At 46.7% G+C, this 19,284-nt stretch overlaps 1 protein-coding gene across 1 annotated transcript in view; it reads right to left on the bottom strand.

Annotated features, from left to right (window-relative positions):
• stxbp3 (syntaxin binding protein 3) overlaps positions 1-7,166 on the bottom strand; it is a 61,820-nt gene extending 54,654 nt beyond the window's left edge. The window contains exons 1-2 of the mRNA XM_038794792.1: positions 6,992-7,166; positions 631-680 (exon numbers count right to left, since the gene is read on the bottom strand). Of these exons, the coding sequence (XP_038650720.1) occupies positions 631-680; positions 6,992-7,034 (93 nt within the window). The 5' untranslated portion in view covers positions 7,035-7,166. The remainder of the gene's footprint in view (positions 1-630; positions 681-6,991) is intronic.
• Positions 7,167-19,284: the final 12,118 nt, after the last annotated feature.

Here is a 19,284-nt window from a genome sequence, read left to right as displayed (position 1 = left end):
AAGACTGAATGTGTTCGCTGCTGGGGTTGGATAAATCGGTCATGATTCCTATACTCTCACACATGAATAGTTCCTCCTTCAATATCACATTTGATAAAGGTATCAACGCAGTCTCTTTTGATTCGCTGTTGGTACACACAGTCGAATAAGTGTACTGTAGATGCCTCAGTTCATTCACAATATATAATGTCTTGCATTTATTACTTCATTTTAAAAATATATATACAAGCCTTCCTTTGAGAACAAAGTTTCCAAACATTTGTTTTGTCTCCATCTTAACTCATTTTAACAACACATCTTCCACCTCCAAAAAGGGAGGAACGGACAGTCTTTTATCCCCTGCTGCTCTCAGCTAGCCATTCACGTTGTGTACAAGGGTGTCCGACTGGAAATCATTTTTCCGTCTTCATTCAACACAACAGATATTTTAAATGCAGCTAAGCGAGGGAAATGGAATCTAAATTTCATCAATCCATGCTGCCATGGCGCATAGCTGGCATACCAGAATCAGCATGCATTAATTGTTGAAGCCCTCAATTATCTTTTCTCTTAAAAAGTGCTAAATTATTCATCAAATATGTTCAAACTTGAAATCAATTATAATATGTAGTAATCAAATACTTGCCAGACCTTCCATTCTCCTTCTCGCATACAGTCATCTATCACAAGTTTCTTGAACTCTGCAAGAAAAAAAATGCAACTCAAACTTGCTTCATCAAATAGAAACTCAATTCACAAACTGAGCTTTGGATGGGACGGAGAGCCCTCTGGTGATTCTAAATGCATTTTCAAAGCATCGCATTTCAGCACAGATTTATAAAGCAATATTTTCAGGAATCATAGTCCGGCTGGACTTGATCTCTATAAATCACTTTTAAATCAAGTCTATCAGATGCCCCATATTTACCTGCAATGTTCAATATATGGTTAATCACATTTGAAGTAACTAGTTTCCATGCAGTTCAGAAGATTATTTTGGATATCAGTTTATTAATCTGGCCTTGGATGACCAGGTCGACTACTTAGTGAAAAATGTTAGGTCAATAAAAACACAAAACTGGTGCAATATATCGTAGTGTTTACCTAATTCATCTTCAATGCAGAAGAACCTCTCTTGTCTCAAGGGATTAAAATTCCAACCGTTGAAATTAATAACTTGACATTAAACAATGTGGATGTTAAACAGGAGGAAATTCAGTGTAAGGGGTAAAATGAAAATTATTCACAAGAAAGTTAGGGCGAGTCACTAAGTGGCATGTAACATTTGATATTTACTTGTGCAACTATTAGGTGAAAGTTGATACTTGCCCTTAAATAAAATCGGTATGGTTGGTTATAAGACAGTGCAATTGTTTTCACAATTCTTAATTTAAAAATAAAATAATTTTTAATTAAGGGGTAAATTACCATGGTTGTTCCACCTACCCTGCACATCTATTTTGGGCTGTGGGGGTGACACCCACACAGACACGGGCAGAATGTTCAAACTCCATAAGACCATAAGACATAGGAACAGAATTAGGCCACTTGGCCCAAGTAGTCTGCTCCGCCATTCAATCATGGCTGATATTTTCTCATCCCCAATCTCCTGCCTTCTCCCCATAACCCTTATTAATCAAGAAATTAATCAACTCCATACAGGCCGGGATTGAACCCGGGTCCTCAGTGCCGTGAGGCAGCAGTGCTTACCACTGTGCCACCATGCCGTCCCATAATTCTTAATTACAATTACTCATGCAAAGAAGATTCATCAATGTAATGTCTTAAATGATAACATAATTGCTATATGAATCCCAGTATTTAGTGACAACATTCTCTTCTGTATTGTCTTTTAACACCTCTGCATTTGCTCTTTTCTGAAATATTTACTGTTGCAGAGTTAACATTTCACAACAATGCAAAGACTTCCTATGAACTGCATTAAACTTACATTAGAACAGCCTAATTTATTTAAGGTAAATTCCATTTATGGGTCTCAATCTGACACGTAGTGAACCTGGAAAAGAACTGAGAAAAGTAATTTCTAACCACTTCTGCATGAACATAAATCACCATTTTATTTTGCCAATGTAATTCATAAAATGCACGTGATAGACAAGCACATTTTGCTACCTGTATAATTTACTTGCTGGCGAGGCACTGATGCTTTAACAGGTATGTGTTTAATCATTTGACGAGTGCATTACCATATCACAGGAAGGATGTGATTGCTATAGAGGGTACTGTGGGGATTTATGAACATGTTGTCAGGACAGGAAAGCATTAAGACTGGATAGGCTGGTGCTGTTTTCTCTGGAGCAGAGAGGACAGAGCAAGATTTAATTGAAGTGTATAAAATTGAGGGGCTGAGATATAACATGTAGGAAGGACCTATCTCAGAAGAGGTTAGTAACCGGGGGGGGGGTGATTGAAGCAGAAACAGATATTGGAGTTAACAATTACATATGTCCAGCTCGGCTATATCAGGTAAAGATGTTCATAGAGGCAATATGGCACAGAAGGAGCCTATTCAACCTATCAGGTCCATGGCAGACAATGTTCATTAAACTTACATCTTTCAGAAAATTTTGGAGAATTAGAATGAAGAACCGTAGACTCAGAATATGTGAATACGTTTTGTTTTTCTTTATGAAGATCAGTTTAGATTAGATATTCATAGTTATACTGAAAGCAAGCCTGGAAAGTACAACTACAGAGTAGATTGGCAAAAACATCAGACTATCAAGTGTTACTTTCCCACGGGTTGTTACCCCGTGGAACAGAAAGTATTAACTACAGTGTGTTTCAATTTCCTGGGCAAATAGACTTGATAAGTCCATGAGGAAGGCAATATTATTTTATGAGGAAAGGTTGAGCCTATATCCATTGGAGTTTAGAAGGATGAGGGGTGATCATACAAGGTCCTTAAAGGGCTTGACAGAGTGGATTTTGTGAGTGTTTCCCCTTCTAGGAAGGTCTAGAACGAGGGTCACAGTTTAAACATAAGGGGTCCCCCATTTAAAATGGGCACAAGGAGAAACCTTTCTCTCAGAGCATAATTAGTCTGTGGAATTCTCTTCTGCAGAGAGCAGTGGAGGCAGGGTCGTCAATAATTTTAAGGCTGAATTGGAAATAGTTCCGATTGACAAGAGAGTCAAAGGTTATATGAGGTAGTCAGGAAAGTGGAGTTGAGGCCATAATCAGATCAATCATGACGTTATCCAAAATGGCTTGCAGGCCGAATGTCCTACTCTTACTCCCAATTCGTATGTTTGTACCATGTCAGGGTGTGAGGCGAGGTTAGGTACAGCCAGACATGCATTTTCTGGAATATGCTCGACTGTCTCATGGACTGTCGTGAGGCATTTTATCAGGCCTTTCCTCAAAATGGCCACACACTGGGGCTAATGTAATCAGCTTTTAAAGGTGTTGCATGTGATCACTGACTGATGTCCCTACTTTCAGTGTATCTCAAAAGAAGATCAGCTGTTAAGCCAGAGTCCAAATTTCAATTATCATCCCATTCTTCCAAAATCTGTGCTCAACTGCATTACACAAGTTATCACATTCGACACAACAAAGTTAAATATCCTCTTGATTTTTTTAAATGTTAGTTTGGTTTATAAAATGCCACAGAAATTCCTAGTTAACTAATCAACTGGACAGTCTTAAAAGGAAAAGTGACACATGATCAATGTACAGTAGATTAGCTACATTTTGACCTAAATTTGTAGCATTTATTATTCTATTGACACCTCAACCTATTAATATCATATACACAACTGACTTCAGTCTCTCCAGGTGAATGGTATACTGCACCTCTTGATACAGAATCAAGTTATCAGAATTAATTTACTGAAGTCACTGTGTACAGATGCATTTGGTTTCCAATGCCAGTAGAAATATTTCTGTAACAAAACTGTGCTGAACAGAAGTGGATTTTACAAGGTACAATGGATCAAAATCATTTCAAAAATACTCAACCAGATGTTAAATACAATACTGCACTGCACAAACATCATTGCAGTAACTTGTCAGTCACGTATGCCTAATAGTTTAAGTGCCTGTCAAGATGGAAAGTGTGCCTCTTAAAAATGTTCAATATGTATCCTAGTGTTTTAACACTGGGGTTATACAGGGTATTTCTAGAATAATTCACATGACAGAAAGAAGTGGCCTACTGCTTTAGATTCAGTGAAGGCTGTGGATCCTGACAACATGCTGGCTGCAGTGCTACAATCTGCCCACCAGAACTAGACATTCCTTTGCCGCTCTCCCAGTTTAGTTACAACGCTGGCATCTACCTGACAATGTGGAAGATTGCCCAGGTATGTCCTGTCCACAAAAATCAGGATAAATATAATGTGATTACTATTCACAGTCTCTTCCCAATTATAATCAGTGATGGGAGATTAGATCCATCAAATAACACCCATTCATCAATAACCTGCTCCCCAACGCTCAATTCATCTGTCAGAACTAGTTGGCTCTAGACATTGGCCCAACGCCATCCAGTCACAAACACAAGAGCTGAATTGGTACAACGGCATCAATGCACAAGAAGCTCAACAATGTCCAAACACACCAATCTACTTCATCGACACTCCACCACTGAATTAGATGTACACACCCCACAGCCACTTGCACATTAGCTACTTTTGTACTCTAAACGGGCTGCATCGCAACAACTCACCAGATTATTTTACTAGCACCTCCCAGCCCTGCAACCTGGCCAAGAGCAGCATGATCATGGGAATACCGTCACTTCCGAAGTGTATACCACAAGTTATACACCCTAATTTGAACGTGCATCACTACTCCCCTGTCACCGATCAGAACCTAAAGCTATTGTGGGATCACATTGACGCAGAAGTCTCAACCTCCCCCAACACCTAAATATGGCCAATAAACAGGGTTTTTGCCGGTGTTATATAGTCTGAGAATTGTTTTCAGTGAACTAGGCCCTTGAGAAATTAAGACTTTTGTTTCCTGAAGCATAAGTAGAAATTGGCACATGGTCCCTCAAGCCTGCATCGCCATTCAATAAAATCATGGCCAATCTTCAACCTCAACTCCGCATTTCCCAACCGGTCCAATATCCTTTGACTTCCCCAGAGTACAAAACTCAAAAACAATTTAGCTCTGAAAATACTCAACATCCACAGCCTTATCGAGTAGAAAATTCCAAAGACTCACAACCCTCTTGGTGAGGTCCTACATGGTTGACCTGTTATTGTAAGACTATATCCCGACATTTCTAGATTTCACAGCCAGAGGACACAACATCTCATCATCTTTATTTTCCTGTCAATTTTCTCCCTGATCTAATCCTTTTAGAGCATAATTTGACTGATACAAAATACCTTCCAGACCCTCACCCCAGTTGTAATTACTGGATAGGAAAAGACTAAACAGTGGGTGTCGTCATGTTATTCAGAGTAAGGGAACATCAAAACCTAGCTGGAGGTTGCGGGCATCACAACCAAAACATGGGGAGTGGGGGCATCACAACTTAGCATGAGGGGGCCATCAAAATCTAGCATGGGGCCTGGGGGGCCATCACGGCCGAGCATGGGGCTGGGGGGGGGGGGGGGGGGGGGGGTGGCAATCACGACGAAACATGGGGGTTTGGTGGGGGGGGCCATCACGGCCAAACATGGAGGCTTTGGGGGGGGGGGGGTGCCATCACAGTCAAGCATGGGGAGTTAGAAGGGCTATCATGGCCAAGGCCTGGGGGGGGGGGGGGGGGGGTCACAGCCAAACATGGGGGCTGGGGGGGGGGGGGTTGGGGTGTCATCACAGCCAAGCATGGGGGTGCCATCATGGCCAAGCTTGGGGGGCAATCATGGCCAAGCATGGGGACTTGGGGGGGGAGGGGGAGGGGGACAATCATGTCCAAGCATGGGGACTTGGGGGGGGGGCAATCACGGCCAAGCTTGGGGGGTGGGGTGCAATCACGGCCAAGCATGGGGGTGCCATCATGGCCAAGCTTGGGGGGCAATCATGGCCAAGCATGGGGACTTGGGGGGGGGGGAGGGGGCAATCACGGCCAAGCTTGGGGGGTGGGGTGCAATCACGGCCAAGCATGGGGGTACCATCATGGCCAAGCTTGGGGGGCAATCATGGCCAAGCATGGGGACTGGGGGAGGGGGACAATCGTGTCCAAGCATGGGGACTGGGGGGGGGGGGGGGGGGGCAATCACGGCCAAGCTTGGGGGGTGGGGTGCAATCACGGCCAAGCATGGGGGGTTGGGGGGCATCAAGGCCAAGCATGGCCGGGGAGTGGAGGCTTCACCAGCAAACATGGTACAATATCACCCGGGCCTGACTGCGTGTCATTAGAGTCACGAAACAGAAATTCCAGCCCAAAATGCCCAATCTCTAATTCAGGGCCGACCCCCTTCCATTCAGCACAGGCCCGTACGGCAGCGGCTTGGCCTTGATTAAACTTTGGGACAGTTTGAAGTGAGTGAATGAAGGGGTTTGCGGTCTATCTGCACACGGCACGGTGCTGGGGGACACAGCTTCACTCAAGGACGCTCCACAAAGCCGCCAACAAAACACCGCCAGCTTTACCCAGCTGAGCAGACAGCAGTGTCCCAACTTGGGGGCAAGAGGGTTTTCATTAAAAGCACACACATGAAATGGTGCCTTAAGAAAAAAAGTGACGGTGTCGGGGAACATTGTGCAGAAACCTTTGTGTTAGCCCCTCCCCCTCCCTACTAAATGTGATCTTTTTATATCTTCAGTTACAGGAAAACATGTTTTTAATTCAACTCGTCCGGACTGCAGCCTCGAGCCGGCAGACAGGGAGTGACCGAAATGTCGGCTCTGGGACCGGGAATGTCTCCCACAACCTGTTGCCTCTGATCGGCCACTTCCGCGTTAGTTGGCGGGTTCCGGGCGGATGCTCAGGGGAGGCGGAGGACGGAGAGTCACTGCCGCCCGGCTCCAGCCCCGGGCAGGAGGGGGATCAGCAGCTCCCCGCCCCGCTTGCCGCACTATAACTTACTCTGCCACACCACTCTCTTCAGGCTGTGATCCGCAGTTGCCATCTTTACTCTCCCGGGCAAGCCCTCCAATGACGCGATGCTCAGAGCGAATCGCAAACTTCAACCAAGGAAGCTCCAGCCCTTCACAGGGTAGCAATGAGGCAGTATAGAAAGACAGGCAAATAAACACTCAACCCAGAGATAGTACAGACAGGCAAACTCCAAACCGGGAGCTTTATAGACCCTGAACCCACTGTGAACAAGCAAACTCCAAACCTGGAGCTTTATAGACCCTCAACCCACTGTGAACAGGCAAACTCCAAACATGGAGCTTTATAGACTCTGAACCTACTGTGAACAAGCAAACTCCAAACCTGGAGCTTTATAGACCCTCAACCCACTGTGAACAGGCAAAATCCAAACCTGGAGCTTTATAGACCCTGGACCTACTGTGAACAGGCAAACTCCAAACATGGAGCTTTATAGACCCTGGACCTACTGTGTACAGGCACACTCCAAACATAGAGCTTTATAGACCCTGGACCTACTGTGTACAGGCAAACTCCAAACCAGGAGCTTTATAGACCCTCAACCCACTGTGAACAGGCAAACTCCAAACCAGGAGCTTTATAGACCCTCAACCCACTGTGAACAGGCAAACTCCAAACCTGGAGCTTTATGGACCCTGAACCTACTGTGTACAGGCAAACGCCAAACCCGGAGCTTTGTAGTCTCTGAACCCACAGTGAACAGTAAACTCCAAACCAGGAGATTTATAGACCCTGAACCCAACAGGCAAACTCCAAACCAGGAAGTTCAATAGACTGTGAACCTTCTGTAAACAGGCAAACTCCAATCCAGGAGCTTTATAGATTCTGAACCTACTGTGAACAAGCAAACTCCAAACTAGGAGCTTATAGACCCTCAACCCACTGTGAACAGGCAAACTCCAAACCAGGCGCTTTATAGACCCTGAACCCACTGTGAACAAGCAAACCCCAAACCAGGAGTTTTGTAGACTCTGAACCCACTATGAACAGGCAAACTCCAAACCCGGGGCTTTATAGACCCTGAACCTACTGTGAACAGGCAAACTCCAAACTAGAAGCTATTAGGCCCTCAACACACTGTGAACAGGCAAACTCCAAACCCGGAGCTTTATAGACTCTGAACCTACTGTGAACAGGTAAACTCCAAACTAGGAGCTATTAGGCCCTCAACACACTGTGAACAGGCAAACTCCAAACCCGGAGCTTTGTAGATTCTGAACCCACTATGAACAGGCAAACGCCAAACCAGGAGCTTTATATACTCTGAACCCACTGTGAACAGACAAACTCCAAACCAGGGTCTTTATAGACCCTAAACCCAACAGGCAAACTCCAAACCGGAGCTTTATAGACACTGAACCCAACAGGCAAACGCCAAACCAGGAGCTTTATATACTCTGAACCCACTGTGAACAGACAAACTCCAAACCAGGGTCTTTATAGACCCTAAACCCAACAGGCAAACTCCAAACCGGAGCTTTATAGACCCTGAACCCAACAGGCAAACTCCAAACCAGGAGCTTTATAGACCCTGAACCCAAGAGGCAAACTCCAAACCAGGAGCTTTATAGACCCTGAACCCAACAGGCAAACTCCAAACCAGGAGCTTTATAGACCCTGAACCCAACAGGCAAACTCCAAACCAGGAGTTTTATAGACTCTGAACCCATGAACCCAACAGACATACTCCAAACCCGTAGCTTTATAGACCCTGAACCCAATAGACAAACTCCAAACCCGGAGCTTTATAGACCCTGAACCCAACAGACAAACTCCAAACCCGTAGCTTTATAGACCCTGAACCCAACAGGCAAACTCCAAACCAGGAGCTTTATAGACCCTGAACCCACTGTGAACAGGCACACTCCAAACCAGGAGCTTTATAGACCCTGAACCCACTGTGAACAGGCAAACTCCAAACCAGGAGCTTTGTAGACTCTGAACCCAACAGGGAAACTCCAAACCAAGAGCTTTATAGATTCTGAACCCACTGTGAACAAGCAAACCCCAAACCTGGAGCTTAAAGAGACCCTGAACCCAACAGGCAAACCCCAAACCAGGAGCTTTATAGACCCTGAACCCACTATGAACAGGCAAACTCCAAACCCGGAGCTTTATAGACCCTGAACCCAACAGGCAAACTCCAAACCAGGAGCTTTGTAGACTCTGAACCCAACAGGCAAACTCCAAACCAGGAGCTTTATAGACTCTGAACCTACTGTGAACAGGCAAACTCCAAACCAGGAGCTTTATAGACTCTGAACCCAACAGGCAAACTCCAAACCAGGAGCTTTGTAGACTCAGAACCCACTGTGAACAGGCAAACTCCAAACCAGGAGCTTTATAGACACTGAACCCAACAGGCAAACTCCAAACCAGGAGCTTTATAGACTTTAAACCCAGCGGCAGTTGCAAAAAGACAAACTCGAAGCCAGAAAGACACTGAACCCATAGACATTCCAACAACTCAGATATTTTACAGTCACTGAACCCACATGTATTGTTGAATAATTTTGGAGTAGTACTTGAAAACAAGGAAAAAGGGAATGGAGTTTCTGTGATACTCTCAGCTGAAGACAAGTATTTTATTTTGCAATTTCCGTGCCAAGTGTTCTTTGTGCGGTTTCTTTATAAGCGTGCTCTAGTTTAATCAGGTCAGATTGGTAGAAGGAATTTCTGTAAGAAATGTGCCTGAAATATTACTTCAAAAACCCAGCTCTGTTAATAGATTTTAAGACCATCCTTAGACTTTATTTTCCTGTTTTTCCTATGTTTCCTTCCTTCCTATCTGAAGATAGGATCCAGTTCCATGAACACCAGGAACCCACTACTAACCTTTCCCAGGTTGCTATTTTTCATATTTGAGCCTGGACAGTTAGTTCTGGTAAATTATTTGCAATAGAGCAGTCAGTGCCTCATCTATACCTAGAATGTCATCAGGGATTCTCCTGCTTGGTTGTCATAACACGTGCATGTGAAAAATCAACAGAAATCTTTTGTGGACACAAAAACAGGCCTGTTTCCATCAAGCCTGCAGCAGTCCTCAATGTTGCCTGCAGACCCCATGACATCAAGTCAAACATGGGTAAGCAAACCTCCTGTCAATTACCACATACCACCTCCCTTTCTCCCCCGCACTCCCAGCTTGTGAGTTTTGACTCCACTGTGTTGAACAAGTATTGGAAGCAGCACAGAGTGGACCCTGGATGGGGGACTTCAATACCCAGCACCAAGAGTGACTCAGTAGCACCACTATTAACTGAGCTGGCTGAGTACAAGCTGCTGGACTGGATCTGTAGCAGGTGGTGAGGGAGCCAAAAAGAGGAAAAACTTACTTTACCTAATCCTCACCAACCTACCTGATCCAGATGCACCTGTCCATAATAGTATTGGCACCACTGCACAGTCTTTGTGGAGACAAAGTCCCGTCTTCACTTTGATAAAACCCTCCAACGTGCTGTGTGGCACTACCGCCATGATAACTGGGAAAACCTTTAACAGATTTATTAAATCAAAACAACAATCTGTAACCTCATGACTTCACATATCTCCCACTCTACCATTACCACCTTTGATTAATCTTTGATTATGCCTTCTATGTATTCAGCTGTCTGCCCCCAATAACGTCCTTTACTGTACATTAACATATGTATATCTCATGGACCTTCCCAATCATCTATAATCTGTATCTCCTCCACACGCTATTCATACTTGATTATTAACTAAAATGCCATTCTAAATTCGTTACCCAGGAGACGCATACCAATGGAGGTCTCTTTAAATATTGTCCACTGCTGTCGCCAGGCAGGTTCATAACAACACCAAACAGTAGATGCAGCATAACAAAATTAAGCGATCCCACAATTTATGGATCAGGACTAAGCTCTGTAGTTCTGCCACATCCTGTCATGAATGGTAGTGGACAATTAAACAACTTACTGGAGGAGGAGGTTCTACAAATCCTCCATGATGAGAGAGCCCAGCACATCATCACAAAAGGCAAGGCTGAAGCATTTGCAACCCTCTTTGGCCAGAGGTGCAGGGTGGATATTCCACCTTGACCTCCTCGTGAGGTCCCCAGCATCACAGATACCAGTCTTCAGCAAATTTGATTCACTCCATGTGATATCAAGAAATGGCGAAAGGGATTGGTTACTAAAAAGTGAATGGTCCTTGACAACATTTTTGCAATAGCACTTAACACTTGTACTCCTAAACTAGCAGCACCCGAGACAAGCTTTTCCAGTGCAGCTCAAACACTGGAATCTACCAGGCAATGTGAAATATTTGTCCTGTCCACAAAAAGCAGGACAAATCCAGTCTGGCCACTTACCGCCCCATCAATCTGTTCTCGATTATACCAATAACCTGCTCACTGACGCTGAGTATGGGTTCCGCCAGGACCAACCAGCCTCTGACCATATTACAGGCTTAGTTCAATCATGGACAAAAGAGCTGAACTCAAGAGGTGAGATGAGAGTGACTGCCTTTGACATCAAGGCAACATTTATTCAAGTGTGGCATCAAGTAGCCCTAGCAAAACTGAAGTCAGTGGGAATCAGGGTGAGAACTCTGCAATGGATGGACTCACACCTGTGTTATGAACCCTGCTGATGTTAAATGCAAGGGTACTTAGATCACCGGCTTGAGTGGTGTATTTGGTTTTTTTGGGGTATAATATGAGGAACAATGTACAACCCAGTGAAGAACAGTCCAGTCGTTGTATGGACAATTAATAAAGAATATTTATTAACTTAAAAGAAAGACAAAAAGACATGTGACAAGAAGGACCATGAACACACTATGATACTTTAGTATATTGATGATAATTCACGCATACTTTTACATGAACCTATCCCTCGGTTCCCAGCTACCTAATTTACCTGATCTCTGAGACATCCCTTTTCCCAAATAACATCCAATATTAAGTAACTGTATGAGCTAAATCCAACAAATAACTACCACACCCAGGTGACCACATCTGGGAAATAGTTTTCATGTTCAGTGATGGTGGAAGGTGGCTTCTTCCTTTCAGGAGACTATGGGATAGATTCTTTGCCACCAGCTACTGATAGCAGAGTTCCCAATATGGTGGAGAATCCCATGTGGGGGGAAAAAGTGGGATCGCGATAATCCAGTCCCCTACTGGTAGTGGCATATAGGTTGATACCCCGCCAGCGGGAGGATGCAAATGGGCCAAAATGACCGTCTCAATGGGATGGACACCGGATTCTCCAACCCTCCGTGATGCTCCTGTCCTCTGGGCCAGGATTCACACAGACACGGATTGGTGCAAGAATTTGCCAACGTGGCCCTGACGCAGTTGACATTGAGGTAGGCCAAGGGGGTATGTATTTAGGATAGGTGTTCCCAAGGCCACCAGAGGACCCCCCTCCTGCATACAATCCAAGTCCTGCACTCCCCACATCCCCCCAGCCCCTCCCACCAGAGGCCCCCACCAAAATCCCTCACCTGAGACCCCATCAGAGACTCCACCAGAGACCCCCACCAGACACACCCACATCAGAGACCCCCCATATCAGAAAACCCCCTATAACAGGGAACCCTCCTTAACACAAAACTCCCCATAACAGAGAACCCCTCTACAGCAGAGTAGCCCCCATAGCAGAGAAGCCCCCCATATTAGAGAACCATCTCACGGCAGAGAAAACCCCCATAACAGAGAGCCCCCCATCCCATAAATCACCCCTGCTGTAACTAATGAGCAGACCAAGCAGAAACAGTGCCTGATCGGTGCTTTACAACTACTACCTTAGACAGATGTCTAGAAAGTAGCAGCCGGAACTTAATGGAAAGCCAAAACCACATCACAGGGCATTCTTTAGACCCCCTTGGATCCTTTGATCTGCAAGACTTCTATTCATTTCAAAGAGTAATAGCTTTTAATTGACAGCCACCAGACAGCCAGATGTCTGGATCATTTTTTAATAATTTCCCTTCATGCTTAAATGCATCTCAGTAGACTGCTTTGAACCTAATCTCATTGTTTATAAACACCTAGGAGTTAAGTGCTTTCGCTTCCTCTTTTTTATCAGCAGAAAACACTTAACTGCTTTTGATGTGGTGATGACCTATCAATCATAGCTAGATGTTTATGAACATTGTGTTTAGGTTCAAAGCAGACTATAGAGGGTTCTCTGCTATGGGAGTTTTCTGTTATCAGGGCGTTCCCAGCTATTGGGGGGGGGGAGGTCCCTGTTATGAGGGGGGGGGGGATTCTCTGATCTGGGGAGTTCCCTGTTATTCGGGTTCTCTGATATGGGGACTTCCTGTTATAGGGGTTCTCTGATATGAGGGTCTGTGGTAGGGGATCTTCGGTAGGGGTCTCTGGTTGGGGGTCTGATGGGGTCTCTGGTGGGGTCAGTGGGGGGTCAGGTCATTCTGATCCGTGCGTTCTGTTGGGGGGGGAAACCAGGAATTCCCATGGTGGAGGGGGAATGGGGACCAGCCATCGGATCTCGCTATCGGGCCATCCGCTCAAAATTGTAGCCCAATAACATGATTCACAACAGAATCCCTTGTAATCCCGGCCATGCATGAATTTGCATGGCAGGGGAGAGTGAATCACTTCTGGGCGCCACTTCCAGCACCAGCGCAAACCAGGAGCGATTTTGCTCCAGCGAGAAAACGTAGGCTCCTGAACAGAGAATCCAGCCCTATATCTGCAATCTCCTGCAGTTCTGATGTTAGCTGTCTCTCTCACTCTTCTTAGTTAGTGTTCTACAGTTGTACAGTTTCTTTCCTTTTGATGTTATTCACCCTGGGGCGATTCTTCCGAGCGGGGGGTGAAAGAAAAGAAGAGAATAGATAGACTGAAAGACTGAGATAAAGTAGATAGAATAAGAGAACTGATATGAATTATAAACACTGGAACAGACTATTTGGAGTGAATGTCCTGTTTCTGTACTGCACATTCTATACAATTCTAAGTCAGAATATTACAGAAATAAAGTTATATTTCCTCTTTGTTTTAAATAAAATACATTGTTATTATTCTGGGTAATGTCATGAATGCAATATAAAGTGGAGTACAAATAAAGTGTCACTCCTATCCATCTAAACACGTTTATTTTAAAGTCGAAATAGTTGTCCCATGAAGCACATTCAGAAGCAATAAGCATAGCACTTTTCAGATGATTAGTTCAACATCACATCAAAAAGCAATGATTATTTTCTCGCCCCCAAAGAACCTACTCATCCTAGATCCGGACATATGAGCCCTGTGCAGTACCTTGAACTGGATGAGGCTTAGCCTCGCACATGAAGAGGAGGAGTTCACACTCTCCAGGGCGTCCGCCCATGTCCCCTCCTCAATCTACTCCCCCAGCTCCACTTCCCATTTAGCCTTCAGCTCCTCTACCGACGCCTCCTCCACCTCCTGCATCATCTGGTAGATGTCACACACCTTCCCATCCCCGACCGACACCCCCGAAAGCACCCTATCCCTTACCCCCCGCGGGAGCAGCGAAAGGAACCCTTCCACCTGCCGCCTAGCAAACAACTTGACCTGAAGGTACCTGAACATATTCCCCTGGGGGAGCTCAAACCTCTCCTCCAGCTCACCCAGGCTCGCAAACCTCCCGTCAATGAACAGGTCTCCCAACTTCCTAATGCCCGCCCTATGCCACCCCAGGAACCCGCCATCAATGTTCCCTGGGACAAACCGGTGGTTCCCCCGCAGCGGGGCCTCCACCGAGCCCCCCACTTCCCCCCTGTGTCGCCTCCACTGCCCCCAAATTTTGAGGGTAGCCGCCACCACCGGGCTCGTAGTGTACCTCGTTGGAGGGAGCGGCAACGGCGCCGTTACCAGTGCCTTCAGGCTCGTGCCTCCACAGGACGCCATCTCCATCCGTTTCCATGCTGCCCTCTCCCCATCCATTACTCACTTACGTACCATCGAGACATTAGCCGCCCAATAGTACCCAGGGAGGTTGGGCAGCGCCAGCCCCCCTCTATCACTGCCCCGCTCCAAAAAGACCCTCCTCACCTTCGGAGTTCCGTGCGCCCAAACAAATCCCAGAATGCTGCTGTTCACCCTCCTAAAAAAGGTCCTCGGAATGAAAATGTGGAGGCACTGAAACAAAAACAAAAACCTCGGGAGCACCGTCATTTTAACGGACTGTACTCTACCCGCCAACGACAGCGGCAGCATGTCCCACCTCTTAAACTCCTCCTCCATCTGCTCCACCAACCTAGTAAAATTAAGCTTATGCAAAGTCCCCCAACTCCTAGCCACCTGAACCCCCAGGTACCTAAAACTCCTCACTGCCCTCTTTAGCAGGAGCCTACCAATCCCCTCCTCCTGATCTCCCGGGTGTACAATAAACAGCTCACTCTTGCCCAGGTTCAATTTATATCCCGAGAAACTCCCAAACTCAGCAAGAATCTCTCCGGCATTCCCCCCACCGGGTCTGCAACATACAGCAGCAAGTCATCTGCATAAAGCGACACTCGGTGCTCCTCCCCACCCCGCACCAGACCCCTCCACCTCCCCGACTCCCTGAGAGCCATGGCAAGAGGCTCAATTGCCAACGCAAAAAGCAAGGGGGACAGGGGGCACCCCTGCCTCGTCCCACGGTGGAGCCTGAAGTACTCGGACCTCCTCCCATTTGTCGCTACACTCACCATCGGGGACTCGTACAGCAACCTCACCCATTTAATAAACCCCTCCCCAAACCCGAACCTCTCTAACACCTCCCACAAGTACCCCCACTCAAACCTATCAAAGGCCTTCTCCGCATCCAATGCCACCACAATCTCCGCCTCTCCTTCTGCCGCCGGCATCATTATCACATTTAGCAGCCTTTGCAAGTTAGTGTTCAGCTGCCTCCCCTTCACAAAACCCGTCTGATCTTCATGTATCACCCCCGGCACACAGTCCTCTATTCTAGTGGCCAAGATCTTCGCCAGCAACTTGGCGTCCACATTCAACAGTGAAATTGGCCTATATGATCTACACTGCAAGGGGTCCTTATCTCGCTTCAGGATCAGGGAAATCAGCACCCGTGACATCGTCGGGGGCAAAACACCCCCCTCCATTGCCTCATTAAAGGTCCGAACCAGCAGGGGGCCCAACAGGTCCGCGTATTTCTTATAAAATTCAACCGGGAACCCATCCGGTCCCGGCGCCTTCCCCGACTGCATGTGGCCAATCCCACTGACCAACTCCTCCAACTCGATCGGCGCCCCCTGTCCCTCCACCTGCTCCTCCTGCACCCTTGGAAATCGCAGCCTGTCCAAAAAGCTCTCCTTTCCCCCTCCCACCACCGGCGGCTCCGACCAGTACAGTTCCCTGTAGAAGTCCCTAAAGACCCCATTGACCTCTGCCCCCTGCCGCACCACATTCCCACCCCTATCCTTCACTCCACCAATCTCCCTAGCCGCGTCTCGCTTGCGAAGCTGATGCGCCAGCATCCTGCTCGCCTTCTCTCCATACTCGTAGACCGCTCCCTGCGCCTTCCTCCACTGTGTCTCTGCCTTTCTGGTGGTCAATAAATCAAACTTGGCCTGCAGGCTACGCCGCTCCCCCAGCAACCCCTCCTCCGGGGCCTCCGCATACCTCCTATCTACACTCAACAGCTCCCCCCACCAGTCTCTCCCTCTCCCTCCTCTCTCCCCTCTCCCTATGGGCTCGGATGGAGATCAGCTCCCCCCTAATCACTGCCTTCAGAGCCTCTCACACACCATCCCCGCCCGGACCTCCCCAGTATAATTGACCTCGAGGTACCTCTCGATACATCCCCGGACCCTCCTGCACACCTCCTCATCAGCCAACAACCCCACGTCCAGACGCCAAAGCGGGCGCTGGTCCCGCACCTCCCCCATCTCCAGATCCACCCAATGCGGAGCATGGTCCGAAATCGCAATAGCCGAATACTCGGCCTCCTCCACCCTCGGGACCAGTCCCCTACTCAGGACAAAGAAATCAATACGGGAATAAACCCTGTGCACATGGGAGAAAAAAGAGTACTCCCGAGCCCTCGGCCTCCCAAACCTCCAGGGATCCACCCCTCCCATCTGGTCCATAAACCCCTCAACACCTTGGCCGCAGCCGACCTCCTGCCTGTCCTTGAACTAGAACGATCCAGTAGGGGATCCAGCACCGTATTGAAGTCCCCCCCCCCCCCATGATCAGGCCCCCCACCTCCAGGTCAGGAATGCAGCCCAACATACGCCTCATGAAGCCAGCATCATCCCAATTTGGGGCGTACACATTTACCAACACCACCCTCTCCCCCTGCAGCTTACCGCTCACCATCACATATCTGCCGCCACTATCAGCCACAACCTCAGACGCCTCAAACGCCACCCTCTTCCCCACCAGGATCGCCACCCTCTGGTTCTTCGCGTCGAGCCCTGAATGGAAAACCTGTCCACCCACCCCTTCCTCAGACGGACCTGGTCCGCCACCTTCAGGTGAGTCTCCTGGAGCATGGCCACGTCTGCCTTCAGCCCCTTCAGATGCGAAAACACCCGGGCCCGCTTAACCGGCCCATTCAACCCCCTCACGTTCCACGTGATCAGTCGGATCAGGGGGCACCCCGCCCCCCTCCCCCGTCGACTAGCCATAGCCCATCGACTGCTCTCCCCTGGCCAGCACCCATTCGGCCCATTTCCCACGGCGATAGAACCTCACCCCAACCCCCCCCGCCCCACACCAGCTCCTCCCTGGCCAATCCAGCAGCAACCCTTCTGCACTGTAAATTCTATGAAAATTCTATGAAAAGTACCTCCACCGCGGCATTTGGTGCGGAAACGAGGTTGACCATCCAGGTATACACTGCCTGATCCAGCCCAGTGGACACCAAAGGCACAGCTATGAGCGAAGAGACACAGACATCCACCTACTCCATCATCGTTGGAAGAGTCTTCGGACTTGGGTGGGGGGGGAATGTTATAACCTGCAAGAGACCTACAGATGAGCCTTCTCGTGAGCCTCTTTCAGTACAAGCTCCCCTGCTGAGGGGCGGGGAGTGCATGGGACTCAAAGAACCTGTGTTATAAAGGTTGGCCAAGTTTGGAACTGACACCTCAGAACAGTCAGGGGTCTGAAGAGTATTGTAAATATCATTACTTTGTGATAAAACTAGTTTCTCTTATCCACTCGCCTCAGACTTGCCTGTGGCCATTAAAATCACCAAGTCTCCCCCCTCTCTCTCTGCACCTTTCCAATTTCAAAAACACACTTCCTTAACAAAGCTTTTTATTATTACTCCGAAACTCACACTCCTGTCAAACCTTGGGCTTAAAGGTGCTGCATTAATGCACCTTGTTGTTTGTTCACTCCAGGGAGAAGGAAAGCAAATTAAATGGCAAAGTTAACCTTCTTTTTCCAAACCAAATGGAGAGAAAAGAGAATTCTTGAAGATCTGTAAGTAGTAATACTGTTTTTTTTAAAGAAACTAGCAATTAGATATGTTTAGACTATTTGCAAATTCAATATCCCTGAGTCACTTCCCTTCTTTTGTCATAGAGTAACATTAAGTTACATTGTTTTTCTTTTCTAAGCGGTTATCACCCACTCTGATCTTTCTAAAAATTAGACTCGCAGCGCCAACACAATAAAAACAAAAACATTTCCACATGATACATTTATCGATGACTTGATGCCAAAATTTTTGTTGTGCACCTGCATCCTTAAAGGACCCTAAATTAGTTTTAATAAAGATTAATATATTAAACCCTGCCTGGGGGCTATTTATACGTTAATTGAATGAGGAACAATGAAACCTGTGAAAGTAAAGGCTTTACAAAATAGGCCTTGAAGACGATTTGCTCCACCCTTGGGATTGTGAAACATTATCTTCAGGGGCTGATAGATCATTTTCAAAAAGAAGGTATTCAATGGAAATATGTTTCTACAATGTAATAGAAATATTATCTGCATAATTATGCCTTTTTCAGAGACTGAAACTGGCAACCATTTCTGCATAGAAAAATTGGGACAGGAGGCGACCATTCAGAACTAAATTATACCTTAGCTTCAATTAGTGCCTTATGTTCATATTCCTTAATGCTTTTATCCAATAAAAATCTACTGATATCAGTCGAAAATTACAATTTAAACAGCTTTTTAAGTAAGAAAAAGTGTGTCTGATCCCCCCTTTGAATCCCTCTGTCAACTTCAACTAGGTCATCTTTCAGTCTTTTGAGCTTAAAGAAATACAACCAAGTTTATAAGTGTGGTAAACCACTGTTACACCTATATTAGGTGATGTAAGGTAGGACCTGTACTACAGGTT

This window comes from Scyliorhinus canicula, chromosome 4, assembly GCF_902713615.1.
Source record: "Scyliorhinus canicula chromosome 4, sScyCan1.1, whole genome shotgun sequence".
Lineage (NCBI taxonomy): Eukaryota > Metazoa > Chordata > Chondrichthyes > Carcharhiniformes > Scyliorhinidae > Scyliorhinus > Scyliorhinus canicula.
Note: the sequence above shows the minus strand (reverse complement) of the source record. Positions and strands in the feature narration are given on the sequence as shown.